Consider the following 16,389-nt stretch of genomic DNA (forward strand, 5'->3'; position numbering starts at 1 on the left):
AAGGAAGGTGTTAGCCACAAATGCATTGCTTCTGTTGGGTGAGTTGTACCAGAAAACGACAGGTTCTAGTGCAACAGAAGATAGGTGGAAATCTCTCAGCTCACCTAGTTAGTGGGACATTTGCCCATCTAAAGCCAGCTGTGGACCCAGCAGATCACTGCTTGCTTGTATCCATGTACTTGCTTTTGTGATGTCCACCATTGGTGGAATATATTGTGGGCCCCACTGAATTTTCAATTAATGCTCCTTCTTCTTTTCTCGTTTAACTGGATAATGAATAAGGGTCAGAGTAAACTGACATTTGTGATTTGCTACCAACAAATGGTTTGTAAATATTTCTGCAGGATTTTGAGTTCAATTGTTTTTTTTTATGAATCAGAATTTGTGCAGATGTTTTAGGTTATGTTTGCACTGGCCATGAGGTTGTGATGCATTTACCGCATCTTCATGTCAGGGACCCGGTGCCTCTCTGGGGACACTACATGTAGCTTCTACCGGAGACAGCTCTATGGAAAATGAATAGGGATGTGGTACTAGTACCATTTACTACTGGAAGCGGTCCAATGTGCAAATGCGGTGTGATTGACAAGTGGTGGGGTGCAGTGTCAGATTGCTCGGTCTGAACTTGCCCTTATTCTTATGATAGCAGCAGTTAATTTATTCCAAAGATTTGCAAAGCTGTGAAATACTTTGATTGCAATAACACCAGGTGCGTTGTGCTTAGCATCCTTACCACTGTCACCTTACCCATCTTCATCTGATTTTGGAGTCTTCAGCTATCATTATTGGCCAAGTTGGGAAGACATAACTACCGGGCATGTATATGGAATCTTCTGTTTAATGTGAGTTAAATGCATTGTAGTGTGGTGCAGCACATTTAAATGCACCATGTTCGATTTCACACAGTGCACATCAATGTCAGGATTGGACAAGATAAATTTCCATGGGAGAGCCTTGGTGATCTATAACACCTGGAATGGATTTCTTAAACTTCATTTTCTATTTGTTAGCAAAGGTTTTCAATTCCGGACCAGATCTATTATAGGTTTGCTGGATCACCCAGGTTCTCCTGTGATAGTCTATCCTCTCTAATCTTGGAGAACTTTAATAAATCATGTCCAATCTGTCAGGTTAATGTGATATTTTGGAAACAATGTATTTCAGTTTGGTATTGCATTGGACCTCAGTTAACCAATACAAACTAATGTGGTTTGAATAGCCACGCTGGTGAATGGTGAGCTTGTGCGCTATATAAATCCTGTTTATTAATAATAATATTAAATAATAAAAATGTGGTGATAGGTCTGCTTTAAATGCAAAACTTTTAAAACATCCCCATGCAGTCCCTGCCATCTGGGGCCCATTCTGCTTCCACATATCATCAGATTTATTCTATTTATCAGCATCTGGGCTCTACTTTTCTAGATCTATTTAGGTAAAACCATAAACTACAGTTGTGTATAGAAATAAAATGTGGAACACAACCCGATCGTGTCTAGACCATCACAGTCACAATCCGTTCTATAAAAAGAAAACAAACTTCTCCTCTGGCCATCTGCCAACTTCAGCAAAACATCAACAGAGGCGCGCACCCCTCTTTGAGGTCTGCGCATGCGCGGTCCTTTAAATCGCGCGTTCCCGAGCAGTAAATTTTATCGCAGGTTTAGCACTCAGGTGAGGCCCACCGGAGGGCCGCCGCTGCTCCACGAAGGGTTATGAATACTTCGTAACAAGTAATGGTATTAAAAAAGCCGGACATCGCTGCCAACAACCACTGGTTCTCACGGTCCCGTTACCAAGGCAACGATAACCTCAGCAGAGTCTCCCATGTCAGAGGAAGTGACGACAAGGGATTGGCTGTTGTTGGGACACGTGACCCGTCGGAGCGCAGCCTAGACAGTGTTGTGACAGTGAGGAGGAGGGTTCGTGGCGGAGTCACCGAGGTGACAGCAGGCGCTGAGTGAGCCACCGTAGTCACTGAGCTGCTGTTGATGAGTGCGGCGTCTCGGCTACTCCCTGGTCCATGTCCTCCTAGCGGGGCTCTGCTGATGGTCGTGGCGGTGGTGCGCAGGGAGGCCAGGGGGAGAGGAGGACACAAGGGGGCCCCACACTTCAAAGCAGGGGAGATGCTGGAGCCCTGGGCAGGCGTGTGGCAGCACAGCCACGGTGACATGTAGCGAGAGGAGGAGGAGGGGGTATGACGAGGAAAAGAGGGGTGACCATGCTAGAAAACCTGTCGGGGAGGATGGCCGTGGCATTAGCTGAGAAGAGGGGGGCAGAGAGTCAGGTGACAACCTATTGTTAGTAGAAGGGGGGAGCAGCCGATCACATCGATCCGAGCCCCAGCCTTGCTAATCGCTTATTGATTGTCAGCTGTGACCTGGCAGGAGGAGGGGACAGCCATCAGCTGTGTGTATATGGCAGGGTCCGCCTCGTCCAGACGTGGCTGCCTGACCCTATCGGGGTGACTCACCTTCTGATGGTGGGAGCTGCCCTGGCTTTATAAATAGACTCGGTGTCAGCAGAGGACAGATCCCAGCACAACCCCCAGGTGCCTGCAAGTTCAGTGCAGCTCTAGGCCGATGTGGGTGCAGGCCTCCTGCTTTCCCCTGCTCGTCCTGTGTGGGGGCTTTTCCTAACACATCGCTCGGTTCGCAGCCATTCCCATGAGATCTTCCTGTAACACAGCCGGGAGGATGAAGCCAGACAGAGGTAACCTCACCATGTCATGCCTGGGACTCCACACAGCTTGCTTGGGGCTTTCAAACACCAGATTTCTGCTAACAATAAACATACTGCCAATTTTTATTTTTATCATCAGCTGGTGAATATCAAACATACAAGTTGTACCATGTGTGTGAATGATTGATCATTGAATTCACAGGTGCCTTATTGTACTTGCTGGTGTGGATTTTGGGATTGATGCAGATCTGTGTCTGGATTTATCTTATTATTTGGGAAGATTCCTTTGCATCTCACAGATCCAGAGAAGTAGGTCATTAGGGGATCCTTGGTCAGATCTCTGTAGATTGTCTGGGATCTGGTGCGGTTGGCTGATTGTGTGTGGGATTTCTTTTTGGGTTTTGTTTTTAGTTTTTTTTTCCCTTTATCCATGGCAGCTATTTATATGCAGGAGGCCGGCAGCAGCAGCCATGCACCAGACGTGTTTACTGTTTCCTTAGCACAAATTGTTGGCTGGATTGTAAGGAGCTGAACTGTAAGAAGAGATTATCGTCCTTTACATGATCAGGATTAGCTGGTGTAGGGGTGAATGTGGGGGTGAATACCTTTACATCCAGCACAATCTAAACTTTGAACTGCGATGTGTAGGAATGTCCATGGTGTAGATCAGCGATATCACATTGTCCTTGTCTGTGCTTGGATTTACACCATGGCTGCCCATCTTGTTCGGTATTTGATCAGCTCGTCTCATCAGATTCTTTATCAATGAATCTGTGAAACAATCGCACATTGATCGGTCACAAAATGCAGCACATGATACAATATTCTGCCATAGTCTTTAGGGTTAGGAAGTGATCAGGATTCTGATTTTGATCTTTCATACACATGACTGGTGTACTTTTGATCAACATTTATTAACATGTCCAACCGTGCCATGTACAGATCAGCTTGCTGATGACTTCGGATGTGATTGTTTTGTCAGTGTGTACAAGGGCTTTGTTTCACAGTCACCATCTTTTCTTGTACAGTGATAAGATACAGTGAATCTTTTTCATTGTCTTTGTCTCCTCCATTGTGTACTCTGCACTCTTATTTGTCTGTGATACTTAAATCTTGTTTACCTGCCCCAGGACTTTTGTGTTTGTGTTAAGCAAATGATTTAGTTTTATTTGCAATCAATATACAGTTTATATACATTGGACTGCAGGGCTGTGATCAGGTGCCAGCTGCAGAGGCTGCCAAATGCCCTATACATTGCTTGGCAGGCGTTCGGGGTACGCAGTTATTACTGGGCCAGGATGGGAACAAAGCCGTCAAAGTCTACAGCAAGCTGCTTCATCATTATTTTATTTTTTTGGAGAATCTTTGTCAGGCTGTTCCCTGGTTTATTGTTGTGGCAGTCAGCTGAGTTCCACTTTTAGCAGAGCAGTCCAGTTTTTTTTTCCCTTCTCCTGGAGAGTCAGGTTACTTCTGCAGCATGCAAAGAGTTAAAAGAATAGCTTAGCTGGCAGGTTGTCTTATTCAGAGGAGCAGCTGATATGTACAAAAGCAAGTCTGTCTTGATTGGCAGCATCCCACTCCATCCCAAACTGGATCCGATTACAAACACGAAAAAGTTGTGTGAGCGCAAAATCACTCAATCAATAAAGTGCCAGTGGCTTGTGTTTACGTTCTTGTGTGACAACACAATCTTCTGTGTTTTATGGAGCAATAAAAGAAAGCAAGTGACCTCTGTGGCAGTTTGTCAGCTGATATAGAAACACAAATCATGCAAACCTTAGCACGAGTATATTGCATATTGCGTACTATGTATGTGCTTCTAGGAGCACAGAACTGCAGGTAGGTACTGTAAGAACCCCCAATTTACAATCTTATTTGGAAGATTCCTGAAGTTTAGCTCCCGGTGGGAGCGTTTCCTTCTGTTTATGGTCATTGTTCTTGTGATTTATATTACCAGTCTGGCTGTTAGACTTTATTCCTGCTTCTCAAATTTTGGACACTGGGTGGACTAAATCTCTTAGTAAATAAAATGATTGTTCATGTAAACATAATTACTAAACTCTTGGAGAAACTTTTAACATGTTAATTTTATTATATAGTGAGTTCCTTCTTTTATTCAGGAAATAAGTGCTGGCTTAGCTAAGATTGGGTTTACTCTTTCCCCTAGGGTTGGGTAAGTCCTCGCCCCTAGGAGTTGGCTAAGGCTACGTACATACGTTCAATAATTATCACTAGAAAATGAACGGTTAATGACCAATCAATGATTCTTTACGATTATTTTTAATGATTGTATGCTCAATTCTGCACATGCTGTAACGAAAGGAACGTTCAAGGTATAATCCACTAATAATGTGTACACACTAGATACGATCGTTTGAAAGATGCAGGAAGTGATGTGTACCGTCGCCCAATCAGATCCGCTGGGACAGTCATTTCTTTCCAGGGACATTGCTCGTTCATCGCTGTCGTTGGCCAGTCATTCACTTTTTTTGTTAACGATTATCGGATGATCAGTCGTTAATCCTTTGTTTCAAACAATATTTATCACATGTGTTTACGTAGCCTTAAGTTCAGTATTCTCTTACCCATATGATTAGTTAGAGTTGGGTGATTAGTTAGAGTTGGTTAGTTAGGGTTTGGGCCAGACACATGGTGTGAATCAGCTCAGCAAAGGTCCTACTATGCATTGATAATTAAATGCCAACGTCTGCATGCCTCTGGGCAGTATAGACCAATAAACCTGGAAGCCAAGCCTGTTCCTTTTGAATGTTCAATATTGTGTAAAGATCAGACTTCATTTTTTTTTTATTATTAGGAATGCAGGGGTTGTCGTAGCTGGCTCCTAGCAGAAAATGCTGGTTGTGTGGTTCTCAATTTTATCAACAGGTTCCAGTACATTGATTCACTGACCCTTCATAAGTGTCCAGGTCCGGAAAGTCAGAGAAAGGTGCAAAAAGCCTTTATATTTGGCTGCAGGTCCTGGGTATGAATACAACACAATAAAAGCCTCTTTAACTGATAATGGTTGGATTGTATCTGTATGGCTCCAACCCTGGTGTGTCTGAATTCTCTTACATCTCAATACAAACCAAGGATTCCATTTGCACATTCATGAGGAATGGATATGCAAAGGCATTCCTGTTGTGCCTGCTGGATTCACATGGTGACTCAAGGGGGTTTGCACCATTTGAGTGCTTTACATACTCTTCCTGTCTTACTAACAACTGTTTCATCAGAAAGGAAGTTGGGAGGTGAGGGACTTGCATCAGCCACATGGAGTAAAATAACATTTAACAGGGGTTCTAGCCTGCCACCTACTAAAGTGTTTTTGTGTTGCTGTATGTTAAACCCAATGCACAAGATGTAAAATCTAAACGTCCATATTTTTTTAAGATCAACTAAATCTTCATTTGTTTGGGTAAATAAAGTGAATTTATGTAAATACAATGTGAATAGTCAATCTGTGTGTCTTTTCTAGAAGAGTTTGGTATCTGGTCTCTGGATCTGTAATGTCCTCGATTCTGGGGATTATTTTGATTCGTGTGTGGCTTTGCCTGGAAATATTTTTTTAGGCGGCAGTGCCCTGGAATAACAGTCTTGCCTTGAACACAGCCTTTTGAGGTTCAGTGGAGAACCAGCTTGGTGTTTCCTGAAGACTTTATTTAGAGGAGTTTATAAATAGTGCCTGCCTATAAATATTCTCTGTAATATGACCAGAACATGTAAACTAATTCACCCAATAATTATGGCCTACATCAGGCAGTTGCCACTGTGCGGTTTATTATGTTAGTGTGGCCTACATTTCAGAGTTCAACACAAACTGCATTTTCTAGTTATTAATTTGACCAGATGTTATATAGCTTAATGGTTCTTGTTTATTATCAGATTTCATCTCGTGTCATCTGCCGGTCCATATATTTGTAAGTTTTCGCTGTTTGTTTGGCCAAGTGCTATAATGTGTTTACATGTGATGGGTTTGCAAGGATCTGTCAATAGGGATTAACAATGTTATACATGAAGTGTGATCTTCATATCATTTGGGGATTTCTTGCTACTTCGCTCTTTGTGAGCTTGTTAAAATTGCAGCTGCAGCTTGCCCTTTAATGTGAAGTAATGAGACAAGGGTGCACACTGTAGATCTGTTGCTGATGTTTCTCTTGATGAAATAATTGTACAGACCATTCAGTTGGATTCCCCAAAACTCAAGTGTGCAACATTTACCCTTCTGTTTTTTTTCTTTTTATCTTGTACATTTGTAACACCATTATATTGCACAGCGCTTTATCCATTGTCATGTCACTAACTGGGGGCTCACAGTCTGAAGGCCAATTTACAGGGGAAGCTTGATCACTTCATAATGGATTGTACAGAAAGTTGGTTGGAAGTACATTTTACTTCTAAATCATTCTGGATTCAAATTTTTGATTTAGGAAGAAGTAAATAAACTTTTTTTTGATCATCTAAAGGTTATGGAGCATGTTTGAAGCCAAACTTAAAATAAGACCCACATTTTTGGTGGCTGGTTTGAACATTCCTTGTTGCCTCCACTGGCTTTTTGTAGGTAGCTCAAAGAGAACTCCAGATGAATAGTAAAGTAAACATTATAAAGGTAAAATCCTGGTAATATGAGTTTTGCTAGGAAGTTCTGTGTTAAGGTGGATCTATTGATGAAACGGAACGTTTGAGATCATGTATGAGTATGGCACACTTTTGTATGGGGGGGTGTTACCCCACAACCTATTTGGCTTTCTGAAAAGCGTCTTTATTTTGCTGACTTCTGTGTTTTATTCATTCCACCCCACACCCAGCCACACTCCAATGAACTGACCTCCACCTCCTCCCACCACTTGAAGATAATTCTGAACTGTGTTTTTCTTTCCATCACCCTGCGCATTTAACATAGATCTGCTGTAAATAGCACAGGCCTTCTGTTGTGATCTTCAAGGCTTTTCACTAATGTGTGTGCAGGTTTCTGGGCTGCTTGTGTTTAGTAGATAGTGTTCTGACTGAAGCAAACAGAATGTCATGTTTACTTTGAGACAGCTGACTTTGCTTGCATAATCAAGTCAGGAACCTTTCATGACTCTGTCCTGCAACTTTGTTCATTGTTCTGCTTCTGGCTCTATAGCTGTGCTAACAGATCATTTGTTAATCTGACGTCAGTTGTGAAATGTTCAGCAGCAGCCTGTAGGTCACTGATTTTGACCAATTTTACAACTTTTTGGTTTGCTTGGATATGTTCAGAAAGATAAGTGTCTAGCAAAGACTGTTCTGGTGAAGTGTTTGAAGAGCTGCATATGAATAACAAAACCAGTGTACGGATGGCTGAGTAAATCCTATAAAAAATATTGTAAGTTTTTTTTGCTGTCTGCTTTCACATAATGCAGAATGGAGTTAAACTTTAAGCTGAACCATGGCACGATAATCTTTTGGCCTGTGAGGTGGTATATCTCTAACCTTTAAGTTCTTTGACCATGTCATAGTTGGTTTTTTTTTTTTTTTTTTATAATCTTTTGGCCTGTGAGGTGGTATATCTCTAACCTTTAAGTTCTTTGACCATGTCATAGTTTTTTTTGTTTTTTTTTTTTTTTTTTTTGAGCTTTAACAAATCTCTCTTTAACAACACTGCTTGTTGTGCTTCCAGTTTAAGACATGAACTCTTAAGGTCTCAGATATATGAGCTGGTATCACATCTCCACCGGCCATTCTCTTTTACATTTTGCCAGATGCAGAGCCACAGGAAGATTGTAAAATCATGGGGTATGAAGTTGTCCTAAAGCTCTGCCAACCTGTTGTGCTTGCGTGGGTAAGTGGAGAGTGTTGGAAGAAATTTACTTTTCATGAAGAAAGTGGTGCTCTTCCAGATCAGAATAAAGTTTTTCTTTTAGGCTAAATTAAGACAAAGCCCCACATTCTCAAAGTTCTTCTAAAAAGGATTGCAGCCTCTTGAACATGATTCTGCATGGCGCCATTTGTCATCCAGTACAGTGTGTTAGGATGGTTGCCATGAGCTTTCAAATAGAGAACTCATTGACTTAGATTTATAGCAGCTCAATTTCAGGTCCATTCAGAAGATTATGAGTCTGGTATGCAGAGTGTGGACACGGACATCTCCTGTAATGCTATTTGTATTCACATGTTCCGACATGTCAAAAGTGTATGAGGAAGGCTTAACAGCATTGTGTTGTCGCACCTTGTGTTTTTACTATGCACATAAATGCACACCATCTTGTACATTAGCTTGCACCAGTGAGCATGCTGTGCTCTATGGTTCCCTTTGTTATAAATTCTGCAGGGACATTTTTTTCTCTGACAGTAAATTATTGGGCTGCTTTAACACCATGTATGTTAATGTTGGTGGAACATAGCACAAAGGAAACTTATATGTGACCACCTGGTAATGTTAAAGATGGTAATATTGATGTATAACTGGTTTAAAAAGACCGTCCTACATACTCTATATGTCCGAAATTCATTGCAAAACTGTGGGGATTACTAAGTTGTGCTACCCTTTGCGGCTACATTCTTCTCCAGTCCTCTTGTTGACTTACTGCAAGATTTAGCATTTGACCTCGTTAAGCCAAAAGCCGCATTTATGAAGACACAAACTGATGTTGGACAGGGAGACCTGGCTTTCAGTCTGTGTTCCAGTAGGGTGGAGGTCTGGGCTCTGTGCCGGCTGTTTGAGTTGTCCACAGCCAGCTTGTCAAACTATGGACCTGTCTTTGTGCTCGATCGGGAACAGAAAAGACATCCCCCACAAATTGTTGCCACAAGGATAGAAGATTACAGTTGTCTACAATGTTAATGCCACAGCATACAAATACAATACCTTTCACTGTTATCACACCAATAAATCAAAGCGGTGGCCACACATAATTTCTGATAGAAAAACAAGGAAGGAAACTGCACTGTCACAAGATTGTTACAGAGGTGAACAAATAAGAATGTCCTTGGCTGGTAACATTGTATTGGAGGTCAAAGAATAGTTCATTTGCCAGAAATGGTAATGACGCAGAACCCCCCCCCCCCCCCCAAGGTTACAGAAAAACATGCATATCGGCCCCCATTACTATGCTGTTATCAATTCAGTGCTCTCCCATCAGATGGCCATGGAAAGGGAAAGCTTTGTTATGTGAGGCACCAAGCACTGATGTGATCATGTCACTAAACCATGCATATCACACATCAACCATGGGATATTCTTATATTTAGAGGCAGAGGGCACAGAAGTGACCATTTATCATTATCAGGACTCACAATGACCTACAGATCACCTCCCCACTGGTGGGAGCATGTGGGAGCTGATTTATAATCCTAAACGCTTCTCTCAATGTGGTGACAACGCTGCTCCTTAATGAGTGGATGTTGTCACTCATTGATTTTCAACACACTCAAGTTTTATAGTTCATTTTAAAGAATCTTCTCTTTTACCTTTACATACTTATCAGTGAATATTTGTGTTCCATAGCTGTTTTGTCACCTTTGATCGGCAATAGTAAACCAGTATGGAATTTCCATGGTAATTTGTCCTATGTATTTGTGTGAGGGGATAACATGGCTTGTTGATTCATGTACATTTTATTGATGACTGACATAAAATTTGAAGTGGTTGCTTTTTGCATTTACTTTCTGTATATTGGTGAATAATATATTTTGCTGCTTAACTGAATCACATTATGGGGTCTTTTACCTCCTAGGCCTTCCTGTGTCATTATATTCCCACATCTTGTTCATTACCCACAGCCATTAGAAGGATGCATAGCCATGTCACTTTTTTTTTTTTTTACAATGGAAACTCAGGAATTGAAATGTCGAATCGATATATTGATTATTTTTATTGGTGGGGCTGCGCTGATCTCCAGAAAGAAGGGTTCTGATTGGCTGCTAAGAGGCCATTTTGCACCACATTCATAAATAAGATGAGGGGGAATTCCAGACTTAGCTGGTGGGAAGGTAATTGATCCTTAATAAAAACTAAAATTATAAATCTAGTCAAAGCCCTCTGCAAGGCTTACTGCTTCCTACTTTAATGTATTTTGTCTGTTCCTGTAGTAACATAACAGAGCTTCTCCTGTTTTTTTTCATCTTTTGTTGCTTTTGCAGACTTTTGCGGTTCTCTCATTTTTTTTGATATCCTGAACAGAAACAAAATACAGCTGAGTTCACAGGAGGAGAAATACAAACACTGCTGTGACTGCCAAAGAAGCAGGAAACCGTAGAAGCCCATTCCTGGCCGAGGAGGCTTTAAGGACAAATTCTGACCAATCAGGACTCGGAGGCTGTTGCTATGTGCATTTTGTTCTCTGCCTCCTTTGTCAAAGGCAAATGTCTTGGATCAGCACTCGGTGAGCATGCTCAGCAGGCAGTATCTGGGTCTTTCACATAATTCTTGCCCCAGACTTGTTCTTCCACAATGTTTTGTGCTATGGAAACAAGGGGCTACATGACAAAGGTGTATCTAATTGAACTCCTCCATCATGCTGAGAGCTGCCAGCAAAAAGACACATGAGCTTTTGTCTTCCTAGTGAAATAAATTTAACACCTTGTACACCGAGGAAACAAGAATTACACAGCCTAAGATTTTATTAAATGGCAAAGCTTTGCATGTTCTGTTTTCACACACAATATTAGTAGTGTTGCTGTGTGTTGTGGTTTTTTTTTTTTTCCTTATATAAGTTTAGGTGATGAGTCATTTCCTTCAGTGCGGATCAGAATTGGAAAAGTGGCAGCACCAATCTAATATTTATATAACCCCAACCTTCAGGTTTCATGAACGCCATATTTGTTCTTTACTTTTTTTTTTTTAAATCTGTTCTGACTTTGAGAAATATATCAATATGAAAATAGAAAACAGCGTTTGTTCCCTGCCTATTAGGCAACTAAAATTAGGAAACGTAGATACGGTAGTGTAAATTGGCAATCAGAAACTCAATTTAGTTTTCCCGCTGGCTATTTTAAAAGTGGCAAAAAGTAGCCATAGATAATTATTTCCACTTTGTAGGACAATAAATTGTTGTCCATTGTTCACTATGACTTTTTCTCCTTCCAAATTTATAATGCCAACTGCCGACAATATGGTGGCAATCAGGCTGATCACTGCTTTAAATAATTTACTAAGCGCACCATACAGTAAATGTGAACAAAATGTGTGTTATAAATATGTATAAAAGCAGCGATCACACTGAAAAGTTGCAGTGTTTTCATCTGATCCTCTTTGTGACTATTTCCTGTCTATATGCAATCACTTTAGTGGAACTGACTGGACTAGGCATTTTTTATGATTGGGTTTAAATCTGCAATATTTAGTGAAAAAATCTTTTTGAATTTACAATTTCAAGAGTGCAAGGCCTTCAATGGTATTTTTTTTTTAAACAATCGTAAATGCTTAAATAGCAGAAATATTGTTACATCAGCATTAAAAAACACATAAAGCTAGTTTTAATTTATTTTTGACAATTAGTCTCCTGTAGATGGGTTTCACAGCATGTGACAAAATTCCTAATTTGTTCTGGCTTTCCTGGAATTCTTAAACACCTCCATGGCTATGATGTGTCCGAAAAAATGTTACACAAGGCAGGTCAAATGCAACATCTGAACTGTTGTTAAAATTATTCCGTTAAAGTCCTTGGGGTATTCATTGATCCGCTTTTGACATGCTATTTAAATAGGAAGGGGGGTGGGGGGCAACAATATACATCAGCCTTTAAGGCTTTGTGTATGGCTTCTGCCTGTATAAGAACAGTGGGCCCATCAAGAGTTTAGAGATTATTCGCAAAGCTTTCAACCATACTAAAGCAGAGCTATTCTGCAAAAAAGGCAGGTTGTTTATTGCTAAAAAATAAACGTACCTGTTTGCAAATTGCTCGCCTCTCCTCTCACCACTGTTGGTTCCAGCATCTTAATCCAGTGTTATTCCCCCACGTGTTTCTGGGAACATTCCTTGGCACTTCTGACATTACATGGAAATGTGGGAGACATTGTTCCACCTCATAGCTGCCTCCTGGGAAATCTCGGCACCAGAAATTCAGCAAGAACGTGATCCAATAATTCCCAGAGACAGCATCCAAAGTTCTTGTTGTGTGTCTGGGTTTTTTGGGGGGCTAGGGGTAACTGGTTTTAAAGCCAAACTAAATTCTCTATACTTACCTGTTCCCATTTGTCTCCGGCCCTTGCCATTTTCTTTCTCCTTTACTCAATCCTTGTGATCTTTGGACATTTTGATTGTCTGGGATGAAGTAACTCCCCCTCAGGAATATGGGGGTTCATTTGGTCCGGGCAAGCACAGGGGAAGCTGGGATTGCCAGTTACCTTGGGGAACAGCTGAGTTGCACATATGCATTTCAACTTTTTTGACAATTCCACTGAGCGATTAGGCAGGAAGGATTATTGCAGAAGAGACATTGCTTGTCTTTCTGTAATAGTAACCTGCCTGATTTAAACTTTAGGTGGACTTTTTATAAACTTTAAATTGTTACTTCTATTTTTGATGGAAGGTCTGCTTCAGTGACAGAAGTAGGTAGTGGAGTGATCATATAGTGCCGCGTGATCTATTTGTATCTGGTGACATTCTCATACCTTTGGTGAAATGACAGGACTGCCTAAGCAAGGATAAAAGCTGTTCATCCTACAACTTGCATTTGCTGCCCCCTGTTTTCTTCTCCCACTTTTTTTTTCTGTAGCTCATTAATCCTAAAGTAGGAATACTCCTTCATAAGTTGTTCTCCCCTGGGGATATTCGTTTGTCCTTGTCCATCGCTGGTACTGCCAACCTCTCCCTGCCTTTGCCATCTTGATTGGCTGGAATTATTTAACTCCCACGCAGGACCTAATTGAGTCCTAGCACCCACAAAGAAAGCTGGGTATCCCAGTAACAAACTCATGTCTGGCAGCTTTACAGGCAGGCTTGTTGTTTTACCAGTTTCATAATGTGATTTCACTGTACTTGCCACACAACTAAAATTGCAGCTCTTCCTTCCTGAGGAATGATGTATAGTTCTGGAAAATGGAATGACTTTGCCAATGACTCAGGACTCCTTACCAGCAGACAGGTAAATTGCTGTATATGTTTGTATCTATGCCAGCAGCTCATTGTGTCCCACCTGGGTATTGTCCTCCTACTAGTCAGAGACCCAGAGGTATATTTATAATTGGTATATTTATAGAGTATTAAATGTGACTGACTGTCAGTAAGCACTCTGTAGCTCAATCACTGTCCCACATGAGTCTGGAAGATTCACTTTCAGTGAAAGTTCAGTAAATGTCAGATTTCCCTGCTTTATAAACATTCTCCGAAGTGTTTACTTGGAGTGGAGCTTCACAATTCTCATTCTTTAGAATGAGTTCAGCAATGGCAGCTTACATCACCTCTGTGGCAGATCCATTTAAGTATTAAAATTAAGCCTAAAGCTTGGTTGTGTGTTTTAAATATCAAAAGTGATTCAACAAGCCTGGACTTACAGATTAGCAGAATGTTCTAATTCACGGTCCAAGTCCATAAAATGCTTTCCAAAATATTCACTGAAGTCAGATTGATTTGGGATAATAAGATGCAGAGCTGGAAATTCAGCTAATTACTGAAGAGCACCGGGGCAACCAATTACCAGCTTCCTTTTATCAGACCTTGTATGCCGTGTTTCAAAAAAACTTTACCCACTGGAGTTACCATTAGATTGAAACAGTGTATGGTGACTCACGTCGTAATTATGGCTCATTCACATTAGGAGCTTTGGGCCAATGCAACAAAAAGGTAATGTGCCTTATGTCCTATGAGTATTGCATCTGTTCTGGGGGAAAACTGGGACCTATTTAATTTTAGGCAGCACATATTGTCATAATATAATCATCTAAAATGATCTGCAGCTTGTATGTTAAAGCAAAACTAAAATATTGCAATCAGGCAGATTCTTTATTCAGAATGGACCTTGTCTGTCTGTTTGCAGTTTTTACTAAACTTTTCTCCCCTCAGTCTGTAATGGGTGTTGGCATCTTTACATGTTCTTCTGGATTTGGTGTTCTTGATTTTTCCAGGTGGGAATGACTTCAATTCTGCACCAAAGATATGTTCCAGCAAGCAGCCATCCTAGAAACGTGCACTCCAGTACAGAAACAATTGTGAACGGGCAGGTTAGTTTTTGTTTTATTGCATGTGCCCAGCACCCAGAGTGAGGGGAGATAAGTTTAATAGAAATTGCAAACAGACAGGTAAGGCAGCCAATGTCCCATCTGTAATAAAGAACCTGCTTACTCAAGATTTTTTACTTTGCCTGTGCATCAATAAATCCCGATTGTTAAAAGGCAGATGTCTTGCTGACTGACTTATTTTTGTAGGGCCCTGTTACATTACTTACTGGTGTTTGTTTGTCCAGGCCCTTGGCTGTGAAGTGATAGAAGGCTGTCAGGATGACAGGCTTGAAGCTTGAACCCTGGAGTCGGTGATAAAGGCTCCCATGTCCTCCCACTACCTCCTTACTTCCAATACCCGTCAACATTGGATGATTATCAGATGAGAATCCTCTGACGTGTATGTAGCCTAAGATGTTGCAGAAACCTACATGCATTGCAGAGACGTCCTTCTTTTTTATTATTTAATTGCTATATATTTTAAGGACCACATCCTTCCACATCCTAGTGCTGCGGTTACACACTAAATTGCACAGCACACACTATATATTGTGTACTTATATATTGTGTACTTTAGTGCAGTGCTGTGCCATTAATTTTAAAAGGCACCAAAACGCCCATTGCACAAAGACATAAAGCACAGCAGGGATGATTTTCTGTCCATTCAGGTGCAACATAGGCTGTGAATGGGCCATAATTGATAAATAACAGTGTGTCCTCTGATGTGCTCATATAGGGAAAACCCCAATCTTTATGTTTGTGTACATTTTTATCTGGACTCCTTCCGTGTTGTGCTGTAGATGTTTACATGGTTATATTTTAAATGCATAATGTGGTTGTTTTCTTGTTGATAAAATCTGCTTTCTATTTGACATTCTGTGTTGCAGGATGGCCTATACTGAGGTTGTACCTTCCAAATAAAGTTGTTTATAATCCTATTTGACTACCCTTTATGACTGTCATCTAAACTAGATCCCTTGATGTTTTAAATACCGTAGGTAGACCATAGTGGTAGGTGTTAAATGATTCCATACCTGTGCTTTGAATAAAACATTTTCTGATAAGCAAGATACCACAAAGGGGTGTCTCTAGAAGTGATTTATGGACATACTGTTGTCCATAAACTGGTTGGACAAAAGTTGATGATCCCATTCCCTTTTTATCTAAGCTGTTTTTTTGGGGCAAGTAAAATATGCTGTTTGATCAGGCCATGTAAGTAATAAACTGAACATAAAGGCCACCATATAAAACTTCAGGCAAAGGACTGTTCTGGAAGGAACTTGGGCGCCTCCCTGTTGTTTTGCATTGAAGGACCTTTATTGTTCTATATGAGTTGTGCCAAATAACGGCCATGATATTATTATACATTGTAATTAATGCATTGGTGATGCATATCAGAATGAAATGGTAATGCCTTGTTAAACATGATTAAACTAACTAGCTACAACTGGAAAATAAATACTGTTCTGTGCTGATTACTTAGCTGGATTAGGGATGATGCTGAAGGTGGAACGATAACATGTGGTGGTGGGCTCTGTTCATTATTTTTTTTTTTCTTTTTTTTCTTAGTCCTTTGTATTTTAT

The 16,389-nt window shown here is 40.7% G+C and overlaps 1 protein-coding gene and 1 long non-coding RNA gene across 3 annotated transcripts in view; both read left to right on the forward strand.

The window, feature by feature from the left end:
- Nucleotides 1–1,905: 1,905 nt before the first annotated feature.
- Nucleotides 1,906–16,389, forward strand: part of ATOSA (atos homolog A) — a 41,657-nt gene continuing 27,173 nt past the window's right edge. Inside the window, exon 1 of one of the 2 annotated variants that reach the window (XM_072402363.1) lies at nucleotides 1,906–2,712. Coding sequence is in view for 1 of the 2 variants with exons in the window: in XM_072402362.1 (XP_072258463.1) it covers nucleotides 2,667–2,712 (46 nt within the window). In the remaining variant the exon portion in view is untranslated. The remainder of the gene's footprint in view (nucleotides 2,713–16,389) is intronic. The other variant, XM_072402362.1, reaches the window with a different exon arrangement.
- Nucleotides 11,039–15,743, forward strand: LOC140324456 (uncharacterized). The gene is made up of 2 exons (XR_011919541.1): nucleotides 11,039–13,733; nucleotides 14,713–15,743. It is a non-coding gene; the product is annotated as an uncharacterized lncRNA (long non-coding RNA).

This window comes from Pyxicephalus adspersus, chromosome 2 (assembly GCF_032062135.1).
Source record: "Pyxicephalus adspersus chromosome 2, UCB_Pads_2.0, whole genome shotgun sequence".
Taxonomy (NCBI): domain Eukaryota; kingdom Metazoa; phylum Chordata; class Amphibia; order Anura; family Pyxicephalidae; genus Pyxicephalus; species Pyxicephalus adspersus.